At 38.0% G+C, this 16,750-nt stretch overlaps 1 protein-coding gene across 4 annotated transcripts in view; it reads right to left on the bottom strand.

The window, feature by feature from the left end:
* Positions 1-16,750, bottom strand: part of LOC149836000 (vacuolar protein sorting-associated protein, putative (DUF1162)) — a 208,730-nt gene that overhangs the window by 54,639 nt on the left and 137,341 nt on the right. For all 4 annotated transcript variants that reach the window (XM_090008902.1, XM_090008901.1, XM_090008904.1 and 1 more), the window contains one exon: positions 8,571-8,687. In XM_090008902.1, the coding sequence (XP_089865028.1) occupies positions 8,571-8,687 (117 nt within the window). The remainder of the gene's footprint in view (positions 1-8,570; positions 8,688-16,750) is intronic.

Below are 16,750 nucleotides of genomic sequence, written 5' to 3' on the forward strand. Positions count from 1 at the left end.
AAGAAAAACTAAAACATTTTTACATGCCCATGCACAGTCTATACTACTTGTAAAGGAAGAAAGAGCAACATCATGGAACAAAAATATCTCACCATTATAACAATTTGAAAATGACAAAGCTACTTAAGTTGGGTTGTAGGTCATTTCCAAATTGTTTTTAATTTTTTCAGTTTACAGAGACTACCCCTGTCACAAACTAATGCATTTTTTTTAATTGTTTTGGACATCCCCCCCCCCCTCTCACTCTCTCAACTCTTGTTGTGCCCTAGAGAACCAATGTAGAAGGTACCACCTCTCTCTCTCTCTCTCTCTCTCTCTCTCTCTCTCTCTCTCTCTCTCTCTCTCTCTCTCTCTCTCTCTCTCTTTGTTGGGGAGTCAGATTTTATTCCTCATCTCCTCTTTCCCTCTGAAATGAATGTGTACCGAAGTGATCCCTCGGAGATGAAGAACACGATGAAGCTCATAAGTGCAGAGGACTTCGAGTTCATCATCGACAAGAAGGCCGCTCTCGTGTCCAATACCATCAGGAACATGCTCGCCTTTTCAGGTAATCTGCAACTCCCAACACAGTTTTGTCCGATTGCGTTTCGTCGAGAATTAGGGTTAGGGTTTCTAATCCTCCGTCAATGACGACTCCAGTTTACGGTGGTTTTCTAGCAGGTAGTTTTACAGAGATGCAGCTCGGCGAAGTCAAGTTCCCAGATATCAACGAAGGTGTCTAAGAAGGGTTTGAACACCCTATTCATGAGATCCATGAACGTTGCAGGAGCGTTAGTGAGTCCGAAGGGCATGACCGTAAATTCGTAATGCCCATATCTGGTTTGGAAGACCGTCTTGGAGATATCATCTCCCTTAATTCTGAGCTGATGGTACCCAGATCTAAGGTCGATCTTTGAAAAGATATTGACCCTCTGCAACTGGTCGAACAGATCCTCGATGCGTGGCAACGGGTACTTATTCTTTATTGTTGCCTGGTTGAGCATCCGATAGTCGATGCACAACCGCAATGATCCGTCCTTTTTCACGAACAAGACAGGAGCTCCCCTGGGCGAGACGCTGGGGCGGATGAATCCCTGATCCATCAACTCCTGCAACTGCTTCTTGAGCTCTTCGAGCTCTGCTGGCGCCATCCGATATGAAGCCTTTGAAATTGGCACAGTACCCGACAACAATTCGATGTTGAACTGCACCTCACGAGGCGAAGGAAGTCCTGGCAGTTCCTCCGGGAAGACGACTAGAAAATCTCGAACCACCTCCAAGTCTCCAATCGGGACTCGCGTCGGCTCGGACTGGATGACACTGACCAAGAAGGCAGTGCATCCCTTCCTCAGGTAATTATGCGCCTTTAGCAACGAAATCAACTTGCTCGCCCGAACAGGTTTCACGATCTTAAATTCCACCTTGGGCATTCCTGATGGAGATAAGATAATCCTGCTATCTTGGCAGAAGATCTTGGCATGATACTTGTGCAACCAATCCATGCCTAGGATGACGTCAAATTCCGTCATATCTAGCAGGATAGCACAAGCCGGTAAATGTTGATCTGCCAAGACTACGTACAACTCTAGTACGTAGGCCGCACAAATGGTGTTTTTCCCAATCGGGTTATACACTTCAAGGGTATTATGCAAGAGTTTTACAGGTATATGCAAAAAATCGGCAAAATTACTGAAATAAAAGATCGTGTGGCACCACAATAAAAAAACACAAAGACTGCTTTGTTAGCGATAAAAAGAGTACCTTGCACTAGGTTGCCCTTGGTCAAATGCTCGACCGTGGCGGTGTAGACGCGTCCCGACGCCTTCATCTAACAGTTCGACTACGGTTGCGGTGACTGATGCTGTTGATGCTGCTGTGGCCGATGGAGCAAAGGTGCTTTGTTGTTCTGCCTGAGGTCATCAGCCGCCTTTTTGCGACAATCGCAGAGGTAGTGGCCCATCTTGCCACAATACAGGCATCTGCCTGTCTCAAGCGGGCACGCCTGCCCATAGTGAGATCGTCGGCATCTGGGGCATACATTGTCAGCCTACTGCCTGGCTGAAGGGTTGTCCTGAGGCCGCTGACGCTTCGAAAGAGGCAACTATTTCTTTCCTCCTTTGATCTTTGTGGAAAAGAATGGTCGTTTGCCTGGGCCGCCGAATGGTGTCTTCGGCTCACCACCCGCAGCGGGTGGCTTCCTGCTCTGAGTACTCTTAGAGTTCTCCCAGGCTTCACTCAGGAGGGTGGCGGCAGCAACTGCCGCAAAGAAGGTCGAGGGCATACTAGTTAGGACCCGATACATGAGCCCCTCCTTCAGCCCACGAATAAACTTTCTTGCACGCTCGCGATCATCCGCGAATAGGTTGGAGCAGTAGGGTTCCAAACTCCGAAATTTGGCGATGTAATCCGTCAAACTCGAATTGCCCTGGGTGAGCTCCAAGAACTCCACCTTCTTCTTCTCCCTCGCGGGTAGCCGCAAAGACAGTGAACTCCTGTAAGAAAGTGTATGGTCCAAGACCAGGTATACCATCTAGGCCGGTAATTCCTTGTGAGGTTGTACATTTCCCAAACCGGGTGATCCGGCGTTGATTTTGTTAATTATAATAGTGGCTATCGACCCTAAGAGCAGTCATTTGTATTGATGCGTGTATCACAATAATTTTTATTAGATATGGCATTTGTTGAGGATCAGGTTTCCAAAGGATTCTCTGTGAGGGTATGTATGATCAAGATCAGGTGACCCGACTAGAGCAGTAGAATCTCTGTGAGGATGTACACTGCCCAAGATCGGGTAGCCGAAAAGACGGTGAACTCCTGTGAGGAAGTGTATTGTTCAAGACCAGGTATACCATCTAGGGTGGTAATTCCTTGTGAGGTCGTACATTTCCCGGACCAAGCGATCCGACGTGAATCTTGTGAATTTTGATTACCATAAAAAGTTATGGTGAGCTGTGATAATCTTCTGAGATTGATATTGATAGCCAATTATGAATTTAGAGATTTGGCGTTCTGTTATAGCATGATTTCATGCAGGACTCAGATGTGGGAATCAGATCTTTATTGATTTTAGATCATGGTCATGTTTTGGACCTTCTATGGAAGGGTAGGTTTTTCTGAGAAATTATGACGCCTTAAGCAAGTCATAACAGGTAACAGTTGGCCGTGTAAGGCCTTGAGAGATGAGAATAAATTAAGGTGGTTCAGGACAGAGTTTGTTAGAAATAGTGAGATCGACAAACGATGACTTGATAATGATTAAATGCAGAGACCCTGTTCTAGGAACGAAAACAAGCATGTTGTGTGGTAGTTCACAGCTTACGATTAAATGAATCGTCAAGACGTGTTTGACAGTTGCACTGCTTACTTGCTTTGAACTGCTTATTCTTTTAACAACTTACTTGTTTTGAACTGCTTACCGGTTTAATTGTTGATCTGCTTTAAACTGCTTAGCATGCTCAATTAAATGCTTTTAATTCAGTTTCCTGTAGTCTCTCTCGTGTACCTACTAGTTTTTCGTGAAACTAACTCATTCTATGGGTACAGGTGATGATTAGGTACACCACGAGCGATGGCGCGATGGCTTCAAGATTTCTTTTTTCCTGCTCTTAGCTCGCTACCTAGACGTTTTTGGGTTTTGTCAGGGGTTTTCCTTTGGATATCCAAATTTTGTACTTTTGGGTTTTTTAGCTAACGTGCCCAAAGTTGTCAGCTTGCCTTTCTAAATTCAACAAAAGAACTATCTTCCGTTGATTTCATAAACAAACTCTGAAAGGAAAGAGATTTTCTTCTAGTCTATTGTCTGTTTTCTGAAAGGTTCGCAAGTTTGAAATTTTGGGGCGTTACATTAGAGCACGAGGCATGATTTGCTGGCATTCTTGGATAGGGCTCAATAACCAAAAAGAGAATTTTTTGTACAAAAAGATGATAGAATATAAGATTTTGTGGTGGGCTCTGATACCAAACCTGTAACGACCCAAACTCATACTCCTTAAAATGCGATTTTTTTTTTAAATCAATTGCAAAAATATTCCCAGATAACCGGGGCCTTTACAGTTTCACTCCCAATTGGATAACCAAACACACCACAAGTAATCTTACATTTATCACCCCAAACCATAGCAACTCATTATTTATTAATCACGAAAGAAAGAGTATTTAACAATAATTGCAATAGACATATCAGAGTTATTTTAATGACATAAAAGTAAATAAAAGAAAACTGAGTCACGTTATCCCTCTATGAACTGTCTAGCAAAAGTGTGAAAATACGTGATATTACACTTGAAGACAATGTCAAAAGCAAATTTAAACTGAGATAATAAATACCCTCTAGAAGAGTAAGTAACTTCAATTTTTAACATGTATCTTAATAAATCCAAATCAATCATTTCAAAATATTTTTTGAGAAGTTTTTTAATATTTTTAACTCCCTGTTTGTCTACTCTAGTAATGATCATGTGGTCCACATAAAAGAGGAGAATAATAACACCTACATCAGAAATCTAAACAAACAAGGCAATGTCAGTCAAACAAGTTTTGAAGCCAATATCTAGCATAACATGACTAAACTTGTCATACCAAGCATTTGATATCTATTTAAGACCATAAAGAGCTTTATCCAAACGAAGAGCTTTGCCCTTAAAGATGTTTACACCAAGTGGTGCCTCCATATATGCATCTTCAATTAAGTTTTCATTAAGTCATTTTTGAAATCCATTTGGAATATAGGCCATTTTCTAATGGAAGCTAATGCTACTAAGGTCCCAAATCCAATTTTTGAACATTACAACAAAAGGTATCCTTGGTATTTCCAAAAAAATCATATAATAGAAACCTTTTTCTCTATGACCTTCCCAAATCAGCTTCCCCGACTGGCAATCATATTCCCAACAACCATCAGAAGAGAAGGAGACATTGCATCCATGGTCAAAAATTTGAGAAACAGATAAAAGATTTAAATTTAATTTAGGAATATATCTAACTTTTAGAATAATAAATTTTTTGGAGTTTCAAAAAAATACTTTTGAAATTTCCTACCCCTTTGGTTTCAAGAGATGTATCATCGGCTGTAAAAACATTTGACACGCTTGAGTTGTTATGACATTCGGATAAAATACGACCATTGGGGGTCATATGAAAAGAAGCACCCGAGTCAAGAAGCCAATGAAATTTACCGTGATCGGAGAAGGATGAAACTGCGGCTCCAGTTGAAAAAGATGCCCCTTTAAGAAAAGGTTGAAGTAATTTCATCAGTTGAGCCAAAGACATGGATAAATCGTAAGGTGTACTTGTGTCATTTGACACTTGTGGTGAGCCAACCGAAGTCATCTTTTTTCCTCGTCTTAATTTTGGACATTGAGGTCTAATGTATCCCAGTTCATGGCAATGATGACAAATAGGTTTTCTATATTCATTGTTTTGTCTTCCAATATGAGGTGGCCTATAAGTACACATGTAATTTTCCAGTCTAGAGACGATTAGAACATAATCATCTTCATTCTTCGAAGTATGTCTCTTTAACCTATTCTCCTTCATACTTTACTCCTCAATAGTGTCAACAATAGAGGGAACTTTACCTTATGTAGGAGAGTCAATTTGGTGGTCTTAAACCATTGACAAATTGGTAGAAATGTTCTACATCAAGTTGTTTTTGGCAAGGCTCGATATCTTTGGGGCAATACCACTTAGGCTCAAGAAGAGCCCACTCTTCCCAAAGTTCAGACAACTCATTATAATATTCATTAATACTTTTGTCACTTTAAGTCACGGTACGAACTTTGTCTTGCAAATTGCACACATGTGCAATATCCTTAAGGGAATACATATTCTTAAGGTATTCCCAAGCCTTATTGGCATGCTCAAATTTTGCAAGGCTAGAGCATTTTTTATATCAATGCTATTAATTAGCCAAGACATAGTTTTTGCATGCCCTATTCTTCATTTTTTCTATTGTTTCTCATATGTGGCTAATGTCTTAGAGTTCTCACCATCCGTAAGAGGTACTTCGTTCTCATTTTCTACCTTGGTGAGAATTATTTTTGTTCTAGATTGAAACCATCCACTCGTCCCCATAACCCCTTTCCCCAAATGTGGTGCTTCATAATTGAAGCCCACAAAACATAATTTATATCATTAAGTTTTATGGGCATGATGGTGACTTTTTTATGGTCATTCATTCTTACAAAGAATAAGAGAGAGAGAAATGAAGAGAGGGTGAGAGAAAAGATGAGATGAGAAAGAAATAGGAATGTAGGAGAGAAACAAGAGCATGATCACTGTTCCACGAACTTTGAGTAGAATCAACTAGTACTCGAGCCAATGAACCACTCTTTTCTCCAAATATGCAAGCACACGAAGACTTGAATCACCAATGACCAAGAGACTTTCTCTTGCTCCCACAAGCACGGAAAATGAGGAAACTAATTTCCAAAGGTCCAAGAGCAACGAGGCTCTGATACCATGTAATGAAACAAGAGCCTTCAATCAAAAACACAAATGTCCACCAAAGATCCAAGTGGACAAGCACAAGTGTCCACTAAGGGCACAACAACAAAGCCCAAAAATGGGCATACATAAGAAGGCTCAAATATAAATAAATATTTTATTCAACTCATAAAATGCAAGCATTCCTACAAATGTGAAGGGGATCACCCCTATTATATACAAAGGGAGACATGAGAGAGAGACTCAAACGGAGTCGTTGGAGCTAGTCCAACGGCTCTATTTATAGCAGTTGGACTAGCTCCAACGGCTATCAAACTAGTCAACAAAGTGTTAACTAGTTTGCTAGACAAAATAAATAAAATACAAGGGAAAAAATATATAAATACATATATACTATATATATGCATGTATATATGTGTATAATACATGTACATAATTTGGTATGTACACATGTATGTATATATTTACACTTTTAACAAAAACATGTCTATATGTCATAAAGTCTTCGTGTAAAGCATATTTCTTACTAAATAAATTATATAGAACAAACATATGAGGTCTGATCGATGAGATGCTCAAGCATTGGAGAGGGGGAGATGTCCAATCATAGGTGGTTGTAGATTTTGGCTTCCTTTGGTTGGATGGTCCCCTTTCCCTATATATATATATACACGGGAAATGAAAACCTACTAAATGATATATGCCAGTGGATTTTCATAAATTTTTGGTGTTTTTTTTAAATTCTAACCGTACAGGTGTTATCTATATGTTTGTTTTTATAGGAATCACTACTTAGAACATTTTATTCCGATGCATGGATAGGTTTTTATAAGGTTTCAAAAATCAACAGACTCCAATTTTCATAAAGTTTCAAGGCTCCAAATACCATTTTTTTATAAAAAATACATGATCCAAGTGTCGATTTCTAGTAAATCAATCGTGTTGAACACATCTATGGGGTCGGAATTTCGAAAAAAAAACACCGGAAATTCACTATCATTTTCATTTAGTAGGTTTTGTATTTTGTAGGTTTCAATTTCCCTATATATATATATATATATATATATATATATATATATATATATATATATATATATATATATATATATATATAATATGGAGAATGAAAACCTACCAAACCTACCCACTAAGAAATATTTTATCGGATTTCTGATGTTTTTTTGAAATTCTGACCTGACAGGTGTGATCTATAAGCTTGTTTTTATAGGAATCAGTTCTTGGAGCTTTTGATTCCTATGCATGGGTAGGTTTTTATAAGGTTTCAAAAATCAACGGCCTACAATTTTCATAAATTTTTGAGGCTCCAAATACCAATTTTTTCATACAAAATGCATGATCCAAGTGTCAATTTCTAGTAAATCAATCATGCTGAACACATCTGTAGAGTCAGAATTTTGAAAAAAACACCAAAAATCCGATAAAATGTTTCTTAGTGGGTAGGGTTTCATTCCCCTATATATATATATATATATATATATATATATATATATATATATATATATATATATATATATATTGGTAATCCTCTTTATGGTTTGGTGTTATGGAACTTTATCAGATAAGGGTGTATTTATAATCTCTATTGGCATCCGGTAGCTCATGACCTGCTGGAAATCAACAAAGTCCAGACCCACGGATGCCACATCAATTGCCACCAAGACATCCTATCAAGTGGTTGCTTATGTTTTGTATGTTGTGGCCAACATTGTGTACATCTATTTATATCAAATTGGATCATGTGGATGATTGTATGTACTGGTGATGCTCTCTCAGTCTTTTACTCATCTTGACCTGTATTTTGTTTCAGCAAAAATAATGTTGTAATTAGATTTGTTTTTGCAATGCAGAAAATTGTACTAGAAATGTGTGATCTGTCCGTAAGGATGGACCATTATTCTAGTGTTTTCAAAAAATTATACCAAAATAGTTGTTGCTTAAGTATGGGACATTCCCTGAATTGCTAGAAACAATGCTGAGTTGCAATCTGCAAGGGAAACAAAGCATGACACATGCACCATGCACACACGCCCGTGTGCACACCCACACACATGTAGATCAAACTCTTGCATATAACCTTAGTAAATAATTAAAAGGAATAATTCAATCATTAAACAAAAGAAGCCCACCTTGCTGCATCAGACCAATGAAGATGAGAATGTTTTCCAACACCTAAAAGGTAAAAGGAATCACTTCCCTTCTGCTTGTAGCACAAATCCTTGCTGCACGCATTGCTGATCACAAATCTGCAGGGAGAAAACACTTCATATCAACTCAGGTAACCAGAAATCGGACAATGCTACAAATACTCGGAATTCAACCTGTGAAAAGGCAGTAATCAGTTAAATGGTTTAACAACCTCTCAACTAAAAGAAACAAAATCATGATATAGGTAAAATTTTCAGATAGTAATGGTAACCAAAAAAACTGACAGTTATATTACATGAAACCAATTTTCCAGGTTTTATAGTTGGATGCAGCAGCAACCGAGATCACATACACTAGTACGAACCTTAGCAAGTGAACTTTGTGTGACCAAGGCATGACAACCTGATGACAGAGTTCTCAATATAAAATATCATGCTCAAGAAAACTGAGACATGGAACTGTCAAAATCTTGGACATCTAGGTGGCCTCTCAGATCAGATCTAAAAACACTTTCTTTTCTTATTTCATTGGATTCCTATACACATCATGTGCATAACATATACATATATGCAAACCTAAATACATAGACAATACATACACAGATACATACATACATATATAAACAGGATATATACACATCATGTGCATAACATATACATATGTACATACCTAAATGCATACATGCATACGTACATACATACATATGTGTGTGTGTGCTACAGTTGTTTATGCATCAATCTAGTAGAAAACACCACTTTTTCACTTTTTTCCTACTTTTTTGTAGATCTAACGATATATATATATATATATATATATATATATGTTATCTACATAGTTTCTTTGGTAGAAAACAGGTGTTGGATCATGTTTTTCCAACATAAAAGTTGGTTTTCCAAAGGCCATGCTCATATGGCTGTTATAAGCCCATATATGACTTTCTTCAAACAAAGGATTGTGGTCTCTATGCTATCCTTTGGATAGCAACAAAGGTGATCCATATAAATGAGTGCAAAGAACAAGTATAATGTAATATCGTGTGTTTTTCTATCATTTTAAATTTTGAGGTTTCTGAAAAATTGACTAAGTATTTTGAGAGTCGATAGAAATCTTCAATTTTTAGGTGGCGTCAACTGAGTCTGGGCATAACCCATGACCCATTGACAAGACCTAAATGAAACAAATAAGATTTAGTAAAACTTTTTATTTTTGACCTTCAAAATCGAGCAAAATTTGGGTTAAATTCAGGCAAAATTTAGGTAAATATATCATTAGATGCGTCTCGAAATTCTGAAAACATTGATATTTTGTTTTTCTGAATTCGGGCTACAGTTGAACCGAAAATTGCATTTTTTCAAAATGACTCGCCTCGATGTGACCAATTCTGAATTGGAATGAATCTGATCTGATCCGTTTAATTCAAGTTGATATGGATCTGGACCCAGTCCAAGACCCATATTAATTATGATCAGGTCCAGTCTGTGATCCATATGGATATTGGATATGGATCTTAGATCTGGATTCAGATCCGAAATCCAATTCCAACCAATTTAAAGTTTTAAATTCAATATAAAAGTTAAATTGAGTGAAATTCCATGTTAAAAAAACTCCCAGAGGGTAGAGATACCCTCTGAAACATTCTGAAAATTTATTATTTAATAAATAATTATTAATTAATTAAATAATAATAATTAATAAATTATGAATTTTATTTTTTGGATAAGGGGGAGCTCCACATTTGGTAGAACTCTACCTAGATAGGAGTTCTATATAGATCCCAAATTAGTTAATAAAAAAATAAAAAAAATAAGTGATAACAAGAGGATAATTAGGATTTGGTTAGAGAGAGATAGAGTTCTACGTTTTGTAGAACTCTATCCTCTATAGGACTCTAGAAAAAGCGTTACCCTCTCTCTAGAAGACAAAAAAAAAAAGAATTAAAGGGGTCTAACTAACACCTCTCTCTAGATTTCATTTTCTAGAGAGAGAGAGAGGGGGAGAGAGAAGGAAGAAGGGAAAAGAAATAAAAGAAAGAAAGAGAGAAAAAAAAAGTGGAAGAGAGGAAAAGGAAAAGAAAGAAGGAATAGGATCTCCTTCTGTTTCGACCATCTGACGAAGATTTTTCGATCTTTTCTGTTTCTTATCGAAGGTACGGGTTTCTCTCTTGATTCGGACAGGGAGAAATAGTTTAAATCCTGTTTATGTGAGATTTTAGTGGGAAAATGGAAAAATCTGAACTGGAATACACACACACACACACACACATATATATATATATAGATACACATAGATATATGTTGTTAAATCAGACATTTATTTCGTTTTGGCATGTACACGATTTTTTACTATATGCTTATAGTTTTCATGTTTTAAAGTTGAATTTGTCCTGCGTGTTATTTTTCTGCATATTTCTTAGTTGTAAATATGTTTTGCATTTTTTTAAAACTGTAAAATATGATCTACCACTGTACATGTGGACATATCTGGATAGATCTGTCTGACTCTACATGTGGACAAATCTATTCGACTGTGCATGTAGACAGATCTGTCCGACTGTGCATGTAGACAGATTTGCCGATTTTCATAGGTATGCAGATCTAGTTCAGATTTTTTTTTTGTGCACGCATTCTGACCCAGACCTATTATCACAGATATTTCCAACATGTTGTGTTTTTGTTCTGCTTGGTTGTTACCTGATCTGCAGCATATATATATGTGTGTGTGTAACTCCGCCTGTGTATAATTGTTTAGCTATGTCACACGGAATCGGCTCCAAGGTCGATGCACCCGCGTCGACACGCAGGTCGACGCACCCGCGTCGACACGCACCGACACGGGTGTGGCTCGGACTAGGTCAACCCGACCCTGGGTGCAGTCAACGCACCCAGGGTCATTTTGGTCTATTTTTTGAAAAAAAAATTAAAAAAAAATTCTGGGCTGAGAATTTTAAAAAGAAAATTTTGTGTTGTGCACAGTCACTATTGTGTTGTGCACAGCTGTGCACTGTGCACAGTCACAGTGACTGTGCTGTGCACTGTCACAGCTGTGTTGTGCAGTCACTGTTGTGCTGTGCACAGTTGTACACAGTTGTGCATTGTGCACAGTCACAGTGACGGTGTTGTGCACTGTCACAGCTGTGCTGTGCAGTCACTGTTGTGCACTTTGCAGTACCTGTTGTGCACTGTGCACAGTCATAGTGACTGTGTTGTTCAGTCACTGCTGTGCACATAGTGCACAGCCACAGTGACTGTGTTGTGCACTGTCACAGCTGTGTTGTGCACAGACTGTGTTGTATGCACAGTCACGCACTTTTTTTTTAATATATATATATATATATATATATATATATATATATATATATATATATACCCGAGTCCCCGTGTCCTAAATTTTTAAAATTGTGCCGCACCCGCACCCGCACCCGTACCCATGTGACATAGTTGTTTAGTTATACACTGTCGGTCCCAAGCCCGGATAAAGGAGGAGGGTTGTGGTAGGCCAGTGACAGCCAGCCTAAAAACTTAGTCACACCCTATGAATATGAACCAATATGAGAATTTCGTTGGGGTGTTCCCTACTGAGCGACGTATTGTACTCTATAGGCCCAGAGGTAGTGATAAATGGGCAAGGGCTGCTAGGTCGTTGCCCAGAAGCGATGCGTCACACCGGTGCCCGGGTGTGGTGTCAAATAGGCAAGGGTTCCCTCACTTTGTTGCACGGGTGGGGGTAAAGAAGATAATTTAATACCATAAAATTAGGTTAGCCACTTAGAACATAGGGTCTTTAACTGGTAAGTTGGTAGAGTTAGTAGATATTGTGTAGGAGAAAGATGGATATTTTATGTCTACAAGAGATCAAATGGGTAGGTAAGAAAGCAAAAGTGATAGAACCTTGGGGGTATAAGATTTGGTATACAGGAATAAATGGGAATAGGAATGGAGTATGGATTGTTATTAGTCGTAAGTTTATAGATAATGTAGTTGAGGTCCGTAGGAAGGGTGATAGGATTTTATTTATTAAATTAGTATTAGGTACGAATATTATTAATATTATTAGTGTTTATGCACCTCAAGTAGGTTTAGATGATTCCATTAAGCATCAATTTTGGGAAGATTTATATGGAGTAGTACAAGGGATATCTTATGGAGAAAAGTTTTTCATCGGCGGTGACCTTAATGGACATGTAGGCATTAGTAGGGATGGATTTGAGAGTATTCATGGAGGCTATGGTATAAGAGAAAGAAACGAAAGTGGAGAAAGGATTTTAGATTTTGATTTGTCCTATGATATGATCTTAGCAAACACTTGGTTTAGGAAGAGGGAGTCTCACCTAGTAACTTTTAAAAGTGGGATTAATACGAGTCAGATAGATTTTTTCCTACTTAAAAAGAGAGATAGGGGTTGTTGCATCGATTGTAAGGTTATACCAAGAGAAAGTGTAGCTACACAACATAGAGTCTTAGTTTTAGATCTTAGAATTAGAAAATGCCGCAAAATGGATAGACATAGGATAGATCCCAGAATTAAGTGGTCGGCACTGAAAGGAACTAAACAAGGAATTATTGTAGAGAAGGTAGTTAAGAAAGTTGATTGGTGTCTCGAGGAGGATTCAGAATCAATGTGGAATAAGATAGCAGGTGGCATGAGAAAGGTGGCTAAGGAGGTATTGGGTGAGTCTAAAGGCGGAGCACCGCTAGGTAAGGATACATCATGGTGGAACGAGGATGTCAAATTAACTATTAAGGTTAAAAGACAGTGTTATAGAAATCTAAGAGTCGTGATAATGAGAATTTGGAGAAGTATATAATAGCAAAGAAGGAAGTTAAAAAAGTAGTTCGAAACGCGAGGGATAAGGTATATAAGGAGGTTTATGACAAATTGGATACCAAAGAGGGCGAGAAAAATATTTATAGGCTTGCAAAGATGAGAGATACAAAATCGAGGGATCTGGGTATGGTTAGATGTATCAAAGATGAAACGCAAAAGGTTTTAGTCAAAAATGAGGAGATTAAGGAGAGATGTAAGATTATTTTGATAAGTTATTTAATGAAAGTCATGCTCAGGGTCTTGGAGACTTCTCCATTCCTTTTCATGAGATGAATCGTGACTTCATGTGCAAGATTCAAAAGAAAGAAATTGCAGAGGCTTTGAAGAAAATGAAATCAAGAAGGGCAGTTGGCCCAGATGGTATACCTATCGAGGCTTGGAAATGCTTGGGTGAGAAAGGTTTAGAATGGTTGACAAATCTTTTTAACAAGGTTTGGCGGACAAATAAGATGACTAATGAGTGGAGGAAGAGTACTTTGGTGCCTCTATATAAGAATAAGGGTGATATACAAGATTGCACAAACTATCGTGATATAAAACTCATGAGTCATACTATGAAACTTTGGGAGAGGGTGATTGAGTATAGGTTGAGAAAGGTTGTCATGATATCGAAGAATCAATTTGGTTTTATGCCTGGAAGATCAACTATGGAAGCCATACATCTTCTTAGACAACTTATTGAGAGATATAGAGAAAGGAACAAAGATTTGCATATGGTTTTTATTGATTTGGAGAAGGCATACGATAGAGTACCTAGGGATGTTCTCTGGTGGGCAATGATGAAGAAAGGTGTTTCTCTCAAGTACATTAGTATAATTAAAGATATGTACGAAGGAGTAGTAACCAATGTCCGCACTTGTGGAGGGGTGACAACCAATTTTCCTATAACGGTTGGGTTACATCAAGGATCTGCATTAAGCCCTTTCCTATTTGCTATAGTGATGGATGAGCTTACGAGATCAATTCAAGAAAATGTGTCGTGGTGTATGTTGTTTGTTGATGATATTGTTTTGATTGATGAGTCTAGAGTTGGGGTTAATGCTAAGTTAGAATTATGGAGACAGACATTGGAAGCAAGAGGTTTTAAGTTGATTAAGAGTAAGACAGAATATATGGAATGTCGGTTTAGTAAGCAATGAAGTAGTGATGAGAAAGCTTGGTGAGCAAGAAATACTCGTGGATGACTGTTTTAAATATTTGGGATCTATCATTCAAAAGTATGGAGAAATTGATGGAAATGTAAATCATAGGATAAAGGTTGGGTGGATGAAATGGAAAAGTGCAACTGGAGTGTTGTGCGATCGTAGAATGTCATTGCGGATAAAGGGAAAGTTTTATAGGACGATAATTAGGCCTGCTTTATTATATGATACAAAATGTTGGGCTGCCAAGAAACATCATATTCAAAAAATGAGTGTAGCTGAGATGTGTATGCTTAGATGGATGTGTGAAAATACAATAAAAGATAAGATTCGAAACGAGGAGATACGTAAGAAGGTAGGCGTTGCATCCATTGAAAATAAGATGAGAGAGAATTGTTTACGGTGGTTTGGACATATTTGGCGAAGGCCTAATGATGCTCTAGTTAGAAGGATGGAGAAATGGAAAAATGTATTAGTTAAAAGAGGTCGGGGTAGGCCTAAGAAGACTTGGATGGAGATGATAGGAAAGGATATGAATGCTTTGAACCTCACCGAGGACATGGCATTGGATAGAAATGATTGGAGGAGAAGGATTCATGTGGAAGACCCAGAATGATTTTCTTTTTTGGTTCATATCACCGAGCCCAATTGTTTTGGGATGAAGGCGTAGTTGTTGTTGTTGTTGTTTGTATATATATATGTGTGTGTGTGTGTGTGCGCGCGCACATGTGTGGGTGTGTGTATGCATGCAGATCTGGTATAGATCTGCCAAGTCTTTTTGTTTCCTGTACGCAGATCGAGTCTTGTATGTCACAGGAGTCTTAGTATGTTGTTGAAGACCTGCGATGAGACCGTGATTAAACTTTGTTTTCAAGACATGCATATATGTAGAAATCGTTGGCTATTATTAAAAAAAAGGAAAAACTGATTTTTGTTACGACGAGTGTCAGATTTAATTCCCTGTGTTTTTTTATGAGTTGACATCGAGGTTGTTTTGAGGTGGTGACGTGGGTTGATATCAAAACTATTTTGATGATATCGCAATTGTTTTGATACTATCAAAACTGTTTCGATATCAAGACATGTTTTAGAGGCTGTGATGTTCGAGGTCAAAATTGTTTTGATACTATCAAACAGTTTGATGCGGTTATGATATCAAAACTGTGTTGAGGTTGTTGAATCTTATCAGATCTGTTATTTTTCTTTATGTTGTCACAATGGGCTGAATACTAAATCGGTTTTGTTTATGTTGTCTTTGAAACTCCCGATAACTCTGCTTTAGTGCAGCCTGTTTTAGGCTGCATACTTAGTTCATACAATGGTGAACTGTCAGGGCAGCCAAGCTGCACCTGTGTACAGCCTTAGGTGTTGTTCACAGCACACTGTTGTGCACGGTGAGCAGCATGTTGTTGTTTGCCTTAGTGTAGTAGTTTACAGCATGTTATTGTGCAGAATGTATTATACTTGCTTATTTTCAATTCAGGCCGCTATTTGGGAGTGTACAAGTTGTCCAGACTTGTGCATTGCTTGAACGCCTGCAATCTGATCGGGTCTGGCAATGATTGCACTGGTGTGCTCCAATCGGATGGGTTGAATGGGAAGCCTTGTAAAATCCGATCAGATCGCCATGGTTTGTGGCACTTGGATTTTGTTCAAATCAGTAGTGTGGTATGTTTTGTTTCCTTGAACTAGGTAGTTATGTTCTGTATCACGAGCATACCCAAATTTGTTACATGAATGGCAAAAAGTGTTATTGGTTATATATATGCTCAAGCAATTGAATATTATGTTGGCATAGATGTGCATATCATGAACACATAATTTTTTAAGTTATTTTGATGTTGCATTAACTTGATCGAGTGCATGTTTGGATGTTATGCATGTTGCAAGCATTTGATCGTATGCATATACAATTTGTTGTGTATGTACATTCTTATGGTGTATGGATGAATATGCATTGTAGACATGTTTGAATAATTTTGTGGCTACATGTTCACTGAGGATTTTTGCATAAGATGCATCAGTGGTCAGATGTCAACCACTGCAGCCCATATGGGTCAGGAGCATGTGTTGCTCTAAGATTTGTGTCTATGCATTGCAAAATCCATTATGGAATTATTGATTTTCTAATTTAATTACATTGTTAAATTTATAACGCGAAAGGTCTCGTGTTGTATTCTACATGTTAATTTGCA

The sequence above is a fragment of the Nuphar pumila genome, chromosome 6, assembly GCF_984573655.1.
Source record: "Nuphar pumila chromosome 6, dmNupPumi1.hap1.1, whole genome shotgun sequence".
NCBI lineage: Eukaryota > Viridiplantae > Streptophyta > Magnoliopsida > Nymphaeales > Nymphaeaceae > Nuphar > Nuphar pumila.